This window comes from Dermochelys coriacea, chromosome 22 (genome assembly GCF_009764565.3).
Source record: "Dermochelys coriacea isolate rDerCor1 chromosome 22, rDerCor1.pri.v4, whole genome shotgun sequence".
Classification (NCBI taxonomy): Eukaryota; Metazoa; Chordata; order Testudines; family Dermochelyidae; genus Dermochelys; species Dermochelys coriacea.
The window spans coordinates 12,712,709-12,723,451 of NC_050089.1; the positions used below are offsets into that span (position 1 = coordinate 12,712,709).

General features: G+C 50.7%; 1 protein-coding gene across 3 annotated transcripts; it reads right to left on the reverse strand.

The window, feature by feature from the left end:
• Nucleotides 1-2,903: 2,903 nt before the first annotated feature.
• RNF26 (ring finger protein 26) lies at nt 2,904-8,992 on the reverse strand. 3 transcript variants are annotated; one of them, XM_038380806.2, is made up of 2 exons: nt 8,817-8,992; nt 2,904-8,327 (listed from the first exon to the last, which is right to left on the reverse strand). In XM_038380806.2, the coding sequence occupies exon 2, from the start codon at nt 8,290-8,292 to the stop codon at nt 6,781-6,783; it is 1,512 nt and encodes a 503-aa protein (XP_038236734.1). In that variant the 5' UTR covers nt 8,293-8,327; nt 8,817-8,992; the 3' UTR covers nt 2,904-6,780. The 3 variants fall into 3 exon arrangements, with proteins under 3 accessions (XP_038236734.1, XP_043357010.1, XP_043357011.1); XM_043501075.1 differs by having other exon boundaries at nt 2,904-8,336; nt 8,817-8,966; XM_043501076.1 differs by having other exon boundaries at nt 2,904-8,336; nt 8,735-8,890.
• Between the last annotated feature and the right edge of the window lie 1,751 nt (nt 8,993-10,743).

Genomic DNA, 10,743 nt, shown 5'->3' on the forward strand with positions numbered 1-10,743 from the left:
TGGATGAAGGGAAAGCAGTGGATGTATTGTTTCTTGACTTTAGCAAAGCTTTTGACACGGTCTCCCACAGCATTCTTGTCAGCAAGTTAAGGAAGTATGGGCTGGATGAATGCACTATAAGGTGGGTAGAAAGCTGGCTAGATTGTCGGGCTCAACGGGTAGTGATCAATGGCTCCATGTCTAGTTGGCAGCCGGTGTCAAGTGGAGTGCCCCAGGGGTCGGTCCTGGGGCCCGTTTTGTTCAATATCTTCATAAATGATCTGGAGGATGGTGTGGATTGCACTCTCAGCAAATTTGCGGATGATACTAAACTGGGAGGAGTGGTAGATACGCTGGAGGGGAGGGATAGGATACAGAAGGACCTAGACAAATTGGAAGATTGGGCCAAAAGAAATCTAATGAGGTTCAATAAGGATAAGTGCAGGGTCCTGCACTTAGGATGGAAGAATCCAATGCACCGCTACAGACTAGGGACCGAATGGCTCGGCAGCAGTTCTGCGGAAAAGGACCTAGGGGTGACAGTGGACGAGAAGCTGGATATGAGTCAGCAGTGTGCCCTTGTTGCCAAGAAGGCCAATGGCATTTTGGGATGTATAAGTAGGGGCATAGCGAGCAGATCGAGGGACGTGATCGTTCCCCTCTATTCGACACTGGTGAGGCCTCATCTGGAGTACTGTGTCCAGTTTTGGGCCCCACACTACAAGAAGGATGTGGATAAATTGGAAAGAGTACAGCGAAGGGCAACAAAAATGATTAGGGGTCTAGAGCACATGACTTACGAGGAGAGGCTGAGGGAGCTGGGATTGTTTAGTCTGCAGAAGAGAAGAATGAGGGGGGATTTGATAGCTGCTTTCAACTACCTGAAAGGGGGTTTCAAAGAGGATGGCTCTAGACTGTTCTCAATGGTAGCAGATGACAGAACGAGGAGTAATGGTCTCAAGTTGCAATGGGGGAGGTTTAGATTGGATATTAGGAAAAACTTTTTCACTAAGAGGGTGGTGAAACACTGGAATGCGTTACCTAGGGAGGTGGTAGAATCTCCTTCCTTAGAGGTTTTTAAGGTCAGGCTTGACAAAGCCCTGGCTAGGATGATTTAACTGGGACTTGGTCCTGCTTTGAGCAGGGGGTTGGACTAGATGACCTTCTGGGGTCCCTTCCAACCCTGATATTCTATGATTCTATGATTCTATGAGTTAGCTAATATTCAGAGCTAGGAAGTGCTGCGTATATGCCGAGAGGTGGGGCTGGGAGTACGCTCACACAAGGGCTGCAGAGAGATGAGACAGCATTAGAGACATCCATCTCCCAAAGGAACACAGACCTTTGTAGTGGCTGGAGCAGGCACTGAGAGCCAGGACTCCTTGGTTTTAGTCCTGGCTTTGGGAGGGGGTGTTTTTTATTGACTAGAGTGGAAGAGTCTGAGCTTTAGGACTCCTGGATTATGTTTCTTACTCTGGGACTGGGGCTGTCGAGCATTTAGATCAGGGAACTGGAAGCTAGAACTCCTTCCCATTTCGTGGCTCCAAACTATATGCAAGAATAGTTCATCCACCAGTGAAATGCAACTACCCCTGGGTTGAAAAGCGGCAGGTGATTATCCGTGCATATCCGTCCAGCAACTTAGGACAGGACGTGAAGAATAACACATTAAACAGCTACTGCACTTTCACAAACCTCAAAGCATAATTGATAGGAAGCCAGATAGTTGTGGCTTCCATACTGTTACAAGGAAATGTTACCTAGACACATAATAAGTGAAACACCCTCCTTTCTGGGTCTTCTCTCTCCGCTTATAGTGCCTCCTAGAGATACCCTGGAGTGTCACATTTTGCAGACATGAATAAATTAGCCTCCCATCCGCCCTTGGGGGGTAGGTCCAGATCATCATCCCCATTTCACAGCTGGAGAAGCTGAATCACTGAGAAAGGAAGCAACTTGCTCAAGGTCCCCCAGAGTATCAGATAAGGTGGCATCTATGCTGAGTCACATGTCTCCGCATGCTCAGAAATTTCTGTAAAGTCTTCTATGGGGGTTGAACTTTTCCATGCTCGGGCTAAGCTCAAAGGGAGCTTTCTCTTTGGAAAGCTAGAGCAAAATCTAACCACTATTTTATTATATTATTAATTATTATGAGAGCGTGAGGGGAAAGATTTTTCCTGCTGAGAAAAAAATGAATTAATTTCAGATTTTTTTTGTTCCCTTCCATACAGCATAACTCAAAACCCAGCTGACCTGTAAATGCTGAAGCTTTCCTGTTGGCTGGGTTCTCCCCGCTGCCCAAGGCCTGATCTGGTTGCAAGAAGAACATATATAGAAATAACAGATACCAGTGAGTGAGGGAACATGGCTCTGAAAGAGGTTGGAGGGCAGGGATATTGACCAAGAACTCGGCCAGTTTTTACTACCTACTTGTTTTGTTTCACACAACTGGGAAGCTGGGGGGGAAGGATGGCACAGGGGGCACTAGCCATAAATGACAGCAGTAGCTGCACTTGTGCATGCTAGTGGCCAAAGCTTCCCCAGTTGAAGGTTAACTGTGTGTTACACTCAAGCACACCCCGACACACCATCCCCATTATCTGCCTAGGGCCTGACCACACCCCTGAAGGGTCTCCTCCTCACCCTCTCTGGTTGTGTGTACAATCTGAACACACTCCCCCCAGTTACCTCTGCCCACCCCCACCACGACCTACCCTGTTCTTCACCCTTGTCGTTTCTGCTCAGAACTCTCCTGCTAAAGCTGCAGGTTCCCTGCTGATTAAAGCCTGCAATCTCTGGATGCAGGGCTTTTTCCCTTTTCCAGGGGGCCAGAGATGAGCGGAAATGATGTTCAACATCAGTATCCCTGTGGGGAGGTTGCCCTCCCCCAATCAGAGCACTCCCAAGAACGGGGCCATGGCCAGTTTGGTTTTTGCAAAGGAGACTTTAATGTGCAGAGTCAGGTTCGTAGTGCAAAGAGTTAACCTTAAAACACACAGCTTTTCTGGATAGCAAATAACAGCCCCTAAAAAGGCAAAGAGACTGACTTTTAAAACATTAAAAAAGACTGGATAGGAAGGGAAGCAGCAGTGAGCTCTGGGAAGAGAAGTCCCGCAGAAAGCCTGATACAAAACTCTCCCCCTCAGGGGACTGCGTTAGAAAAGCAATCGCTCAAAATAAACCCTCAAAGCAGAGCAGCCATGAGGGAGCCAGCTTTTTATGAAGGCACAAATCGGGAGGGTCTGGCTAACCTTACCAAGAGGGCCGGGTTCGCCTGCATCCAGGGTCCCAGGGGGATGGTTAGGAAGAAGTGGAATAGCCTCATCTGTGCTGGAGCAGGTGGAAAGTGTTATGTACAGTTAATGACGCTGCACCTCCCCAAGAGCCTAAGAAGCCTCTTCGGCCAGATCCTCCTCAGGCTGAAATGGGCATAGCTCTCTGCCCATTTACACCAGCTGACCCGTGCTATTGTATTAGATTGTGCCTGTGCAATCTGTGGCATGAATAATACCACAAATACACTTGGGCTTTTAGCAAGGCAGCTATTAGCTTTGTTATTTGGCATGGTTTTTCCCCCCAGCCCATCAGCATTGACAGGCCCTGGAGCACTTTCTGAAGGGGCAGAAAACACGTACCCCCGGGAAAGAGCTTTGGCCCAGCCCCGCAGCCACCATTCTGCTGCGCTTTGAGACGCTCTTGTGGTGATTGGGGGTTATACAAACTCTACAAATCAATCAGAGCATTTCCAGGGGAATTCTCCATTTGGATTTCAACATCGCCCTGCAGTGTTTGAAAATGGAGACGAGGCAGAAAATGAAAGGGACTAGCCAGATGGAGAGGAAAGCAACATTTGAAACAGACTGCAGCTGGGGGGGGAGGGAAATTTTTTTCTAAAATAGCAAAGTAAGAGATTGTAAACATGAGGATTGCAAGCCTGGCTGTGTGTCAGAATAGGCAGGGCCCACATTGTACCTCTGGCTGTGTGGGTTACAAGCGAGGGCAGAACTTGATTCCGTGATATCTCTCTTTTGTCACCCTAGATTTCAAGTGTAAGGTGCTCAGAGGGGGCAGAGAAGGATATTTTTCATTCCCTTGCCAGCGGCATCACACAGCAGCCATTCAAATGCTTGTCTATGATTCTTTTTTTATTGATCAGAAAGTGAAAGCTGAATCATTTTACGTGTCAGTGGCCCAGTAGCAGCACTGCTCCCATGCAGCTTTCGAGGTTAGAAGCTTAACCTCACAGGTTCTGCATCTCACCCTTCACACTCATCTGCCAGGTGAAGCTCCGCCCTGAAACTCTCCACCAATGCCTGGATCAGCCTCCCCAAGACCATCAAGCACACACATACGGGTGGTCTTCCTACAGGCTGTTGTGCGCCGTGCGATGCAGGGCAGCACAGTGCCCCGCCCTTGGTAGAACTGTTTGGTTCTGGCCTCCATGCAGGGGCCGCCGCATATACTAACGCCATAGCGAGACCAGGGGTAAATCCTGCACCCAATGAAGTCAATTTTCCCATTGCCATCAGTACAGCCAGCATTTCACCGAGACTGTAACAACGTCCCACGAAGTGCTTATAACTATTCAGTTACATTCACTCCGACTAACCCGCGACTCATTATGACATAGTAGAATTCTGCAGGGTAAACAAACTCATTCGACTCTCCCCAAGTGCTCTCTGGCCTTAATACAGGGCTTCATTTGGGGTCAGACCAACTATCAGTTATTTATTAGCATGAGAGAGAACAAAAACAGCTCTCAGCTTCTTGTCTTGTGGTCCAGGGACTCTTTCCAATTTAAGCACTGACAATTAAATTGATTCTGGCACTCTTATAACCCATCTCAAGCATCCAGGAACATGAGAGGGTTTTAGTTTAAATATTTATTTGTCAGCTCACTGATCTCTTGGAATTATGCTTACTGGCAAAATGTTGACAGGCCCTCCAGACCTCCCAGTCCAGAGCTTACTGCTAAGTTTCACTGCAGGGGGATGGTGCATAACCAAAGGAGATCTCATCCCATGTTTCACATTTCAGACCGTGGGTAAAACTTAACATTGTATAATCCCACTCTAAATTACAACCCCTATATGTGCAATCACAGCTTCATCCCACATGGAAAAGTACTTGCTCCCCAGAGCCTGCATGTCTCAGAGGTCCAGCATTGGGATTTGGAGCTTCCCCCCTTGGAGACCACACCTTCAATTTAAACCCAGACTGGGAGCCAGTGAAGGCTGTTACAACAGGATGGCTCTAGAGCAGTCTCGGTAAAGGCCATGGGTTGAGTAGGCCACGGAGAATCAAGTCCCTTCTAAAGGGGACCCTCTGAGTGCGGAGGGAAGTACAGTGAGATGTGGATGCTTGCATTGCTGCTGCCCAAGCTGGACCTGTTCTGTGAATAAATGGAGGCCTTCAGTCTCCAGGGCTGTTAAAACAGCACCACATTCATGAGAAGAAAATCTTCAAAAGGAAAAAAAGAGCCAGCTTTCCTCTCCCCCACTCAATCCCCCGCCCCCAAAAAGAAAAGCTGTGCAAGGAGTCTGGATGTGCTATCTTGCATAGGTGATCTGTGCTAATTACATGCCAGTGTATCCAATGAGGTGCTGACTTAACTCTATGGTAAGTTAAACTGGGAAGAGTTTGTGTTCCCCTCAGTAGCAACATTTGGCTTCTAACTTGAGTCTCTCTCGAGGAGGAGGGGCCCTGAAAGAAGTGGGGAAAATGAGCTGGAAAAATACCACAGCCTAGTAATCTCCCCCCTGCATTACCAGCTTTTGAAGGGGAAAAAGAAAAAAAATCAAGACCCCAGATGGCACCAGGATCCAAAATATTGTGACAGTTTCTGAAGGAATGATTAAAGATTGCACAGGGTGTGCTTCTGCAACCAAAAGCCAAATAGGCCTCTTGCTTTGGAGATCACTAGCCAGTCTTTTGGATCAGGCTTGAAAGATGCGCTTGCCCACTCACTAGGGGCTGTAGCCGAGATCCTCAAAAGTATTTAAGTGCCCATTGAAATTGATAGGTGTTTGAGGCCTAAATATCTTTGAGAATCTGGACCTGTGAGCCTGGGGCACCAGTGTGAAATTGACAGGACAGCACTGTAGTTTGCTGTGAAACTGACCAAGAACGTGTCAATTTCACCCTGCTGCTGCAGGCTGTCAGCCACTCAACTCTCTTCCTGCCCCCTTACAAGAAAGCAGGAGGTTAAGGGGGAACAAGAAGAGCTCCCTCTCCCTCTCAACAGCTGAGAGAAGAGGAGAAATGCCAAGATTTTCAGGCAGTCACTAGCCAAGCCTGCCTTGCTCCTAATAGCATGGTTGGAATTCCAGCATTTGCCTTTTCCTAACAGCTGAGTTTCTTACCAGGGTACAGCCTTCATCTTTCATAGCAGACTTTGGCTAGGAAGTGTCTGGAGCCTTTTTCAAGCCTTGCTTTGGATACTCTGTATGATAAGCCAACAGAGGAAGATTCTGCACTCCAGGCAAAAGTCCTTGAAATACAGAATTTTCAACTGCTAAAACCTTTTAGTCCATTATTGAGATCGGCTGCTGTGCTTTCCAGTGGCCGTGACAAGCAAGTTACACCATAATATTAGTGAAACCAAGCTTCTAATGTTCTCTGTATTTCAATGCCATTCTCAGTTCTCTGGAAAACTCCTGGTGGCATAGAAAGTGCTGAGCTACTGCCGGGTACTTGACACAGAAAGTAACACCGTCGTGAAGCCAGGGTCCCAGGATTCTCCTGTGCTGGCTGGCACACCGGGTAAACCCGGTGGAATGTAGATTAAGCGATACCCCGAACTCACAAGTACACGTCGAGAGTCTGCAGTATCATCTGTCGGCAGAGTGGGCAGTTGCGCTGGTAGATGGCCTGCTGCAGTAGGATTTCGGTGCATTGTTGGCAGAGGCACAAGTGCCTGCACGGTAGGAGCAAGACTGTCTTACTTTGGTCCTGACAGATGACACATTTTTTACGTTCTTCTTGTTCTTTCAGGAGCATCCACGGGTCATTCTCCGAAGTGACATCCTCACTGTCCTCCTCCGAAGCATTCAGCTGCTCTTTCCTCAGAGCTTTGGCTCGTGATGTGCTTGGTCCTTCGCCTGGAAGCTGGAGGCGCTGCCCTGCTGTGGCATTTCGACCAGAGGTTGGTTGTGCATTTGATCCTTGCTCAACGTTCGTGTCATGTTGGTCCCCACGTCCTCTGGCTGCCGGCTGCTGCACCTGACGGGCACCACCTGCACCCTGCTGATTGGCTCCAGGCGGCCCTGGTCTTCCCTGAGGAACTTCTCCAGGAGCAACTGGCCTATGAATGGTTGCAGCTGCCCCTAGCCTGTCTTGGTTGGCCTCTGCACCTTGTGGCTCTTGATTGACCGGCAGGTTTGTTGCTCTGCCTCCTCCATTCCAGTTGGCCATTTGGAGACTCCAGCCTGCTACCCTGCGCCAAGCATGGGAGCTCACGACCATCCCCAGTGACAAGAGCACAATCTGATAGAGGCGCCAGATGTCCCTCCGCAGGTGGTGGTAGGAAGGCAAGGTATTCAGGTATCCCAACACATAGTTTGCCAGCGTCCTTGTCAGCTCAGGGTTGAGGACTAAGATGCTGACTGTGACAATTAGGGCCAGCAACACTAAGCCATAAGGATTCAGGAAGAAGACATTAACCAGGAGTTTGCTTATGGACTCTAGGAGTTCGAATGCCAGCTGGCAGGGTGACCACACGAGAATGGATATGGCAATGGCACTGCTAGACATGTGAGCAAGAAAAGCAGAGAGGAGGTCTGTGACTCTTAGGAAAGGGCCAATGATGGAGTCCCACAGGGCCAGCACCAGATTCTGGGTGCCAATCAGGCAGATGTTGATGATGCTGTTAACTAAGTAGGCGAGGAGGCTCATGACAATGGTAAACACTTCGCATACCTGCCTCAGGAGCGACTGGCCAGAGCCAACCACATTCCAGAGCCCTCGGTGCACAAGTTCCTTGCTTCTCAGGACCAGGTGCGAGAACAGGTTCCCGATCACTTTCAGACTCTCAAGGCTGGAGCAGAAGCCTCGGAACAGGCCGGTGACAGTTTGGACAGAGCCCAGGGCCAGGCAGCAAAGCGCCTCCACCAGGTACACCAAGGAGAACAAAGTCCCGTTCCAGCAGTGGATCACACCAGCCACCAGTGCACTGGGCAGGTTGTAGATGAACGTGATGAGCCAGACCAGCACGGAGACCAAGGTGGAGACCAGGAAGAAGTTCACATCGAGCAGGAGGCTCAAGAAATTCAGGGCCATCCCTATGCCGTTGATGACCAGGAACACTAGATCCATGGCTCGCGCCCTGACGAGGGGGGTCCCGGCGTGAACTACAGCAGATGGGTTGGAGGAAAAGAGAAGGGTCAGGCTTTGACTGGAAAAGCGGAAGGGATGGGGATGGTTCCCAGGGGATGGGGAGGGTCCTGCCAGGCAGCTGGAGGAGAAGAGGATCTTCTGGTGGCTGAATGTGCCTGGGGAGGGGAGCTGGGGTGGGGGTCACTTTAGCGTTTCAAGGTCCTGGCTGGGGGGGGGGGGGATGTGTCCCTTGCTACCAGACTGGGGGGCAATCAGACAGGGGTCCCAGCAGGGGTGGGGGTGTGAAATCCCTCAGGCTTGGGGGTCCTCTGGCTGGGGGGGGGAACCTCTGGGTTGGGGCTTCCTGGCCCCCCGCACCCGCCTCCTGTCAGCGGCGACTCCTTTAAGCGCCCCCCCCGGGGGGGGGGACCGGGGTCACCCCCTTGCGGGGCGGGGGCGGGCGCGGGAGTGCCGGCTGGGCGATTCCATCCCGCAGCGGCGGGGGGGGGGGAGCAGCTCCTCACCCCGCTCTCCCACCGGGGGGGGCCCCGGATCGTTTCCCCCCTCCCCCCCGCGGGGGGTTAGTCTTATCCGCGTCCCGGGGCTTCCTCGGCGCAGATGGGCGCCACCATCTTGAGTGGGCGGGGCCGGACGCCGGCCAATGGGCGGCGAGATCCGCCCTCCTCCCGCTCTGATTGGGCTGTTCGAAGGACTCCGGGGGGGGGGTTGCTGTTTACGTTCCGACGGAAGGGGCGTGGCCTATGGGTCCCGAGTCTCCTTCGATTGGCTAATGCTGGCTCCGGCTGGGTGGGTGGGGCTAAAACCACGCTCTGGGCTGAGGATTTAAAGGGGCAGCGCCCCACCCCGGGCAGAGGGGTGGCTGGGGATGGGCTCCGTCCCAGTGGCTGCTCTGCCACCCCCAGGCGGAGTCTGGGCTCGCGTCCCGTGGCCCCTGGCTGGTGTCGGGCGCCCCCGGCCCCCTGCGATACTGGGTCAGCCCGTGGTGCAGCCGGCCCAGGATCCAGCCTGCAGGCAGTGGCTGGGGCCAGATGCTTCCACCGCCGTGACCAGAACAGGGCGATGATCCAGGGATCCCTCCCCTGACGTCCACTCCCAGCTTCTGGCCCTCCGAGGCTTAGGGACACCGGGAGCACGGGGTTGCATCCCTGAGCATCTTGGCTACTAGCCCTTGATGAACCCTATCCGCCATGAACTTATCTAGTGCTTTTTTGAACCCAGCTGTACTTATGCCCTTCACCCGTCCCCTGGCAATGAGTTCCACAGGTTGACTGTGTGTTGTGTGAAGTACTGCCTTCTGTTTGTTTTAAACCTGCTGCCTATTAATTTCATAGGGTGACCCCTGATTCTTGTATTATGTGAAGGGGTAAATTACACACCATTCATGATTTCATAGACCTCTGTCATATCCCCCCCCCCACACACACACACACACTCCCCCAAGTTGTCTTTTTCCAAACTGGGCTGTCCCAGACTTTTTTAATCTCATTCAAGGTGAAAAAGAAAAGGAGTACTTGTGGCACCTTAGAGACTAACAAATTTATTTATTAGAGCATAAGCTTTCGTGAGCATCCGATGAAGTGAGCTGTAGCTCACGAAAGCTTATGCTCTAATAAATAAATTTGTTAGTCTCTAAGGTGCCACAAGTACTCCTTTTCTTTTTGAGAATACAGACTAACACGGCTGCTACTCTGAAACCTGTGATCATTCAAGGTGAAGTGGTCTGTTAAAACCCCAGCAGTCATAGGACAAAAAGAGGGGGTTAGTGGGTTACAGCTGGTTGTAATAAGCCATAAATCCACAGTCTATGTTCAGTCCATGATTTTTGTTGTCTAACTGCGTAATGAATTTAAGCTCCAAAACTCATCTTTTGAAAGTATTGTGCAGGTTTTCTTTCAGGAAAAGGAATGGTCCTTGAATGGTCCCTTACACTATGTGCTAACTACTTATGCTAAACAATCTGTTCCCCCCCTTGCAGTTTGCCGTGACACTAGGAGTTCCTTTCCCAGACCTGAAGAATGGGATGTTAGATGGGGTGGGATCTGAGTTACTACAGAGAATTCTTTCCTGGGTATCTGGCTGGTGAATCTTGCCCATATGCTCAGGGTTTAGCTGATCACCATACTTGGGGTCGGGAAGGAATTTTCCTCCAGGGCAGATTGGAAGAGGCCCTGGAGGTTTTTCGCCTTCCTCTGTAGCATGGGGCACAGGTCACTTGCTGGAGGATTCTCTGATCCTTGAAGTCTTTAAACCACAATTTGAGGACTTCAATAGCTCAGACATAGGTGAGAGGTTTTTCGCAGGAGTGGGTGGGCGAGATTCTGTGGCCTGCATTGTGCAGGAGGTCAGACTAGATGATCATAATGTTCCCTTCTGACCTTAGTATCTATGAATCTAAGAGCTCTGTGTAAACTCAAAAGATTATCTCTCTCA

Excerpts from the sequence above, each read along its gene's own strand:
- RNF26 (XM_038380806.2), bottom strand. The coding sequence starts at position 8,292 with ATGGATCTAGTGTTCCTGGTCATCAACGGCATAGGGATGGCCCTGAAT.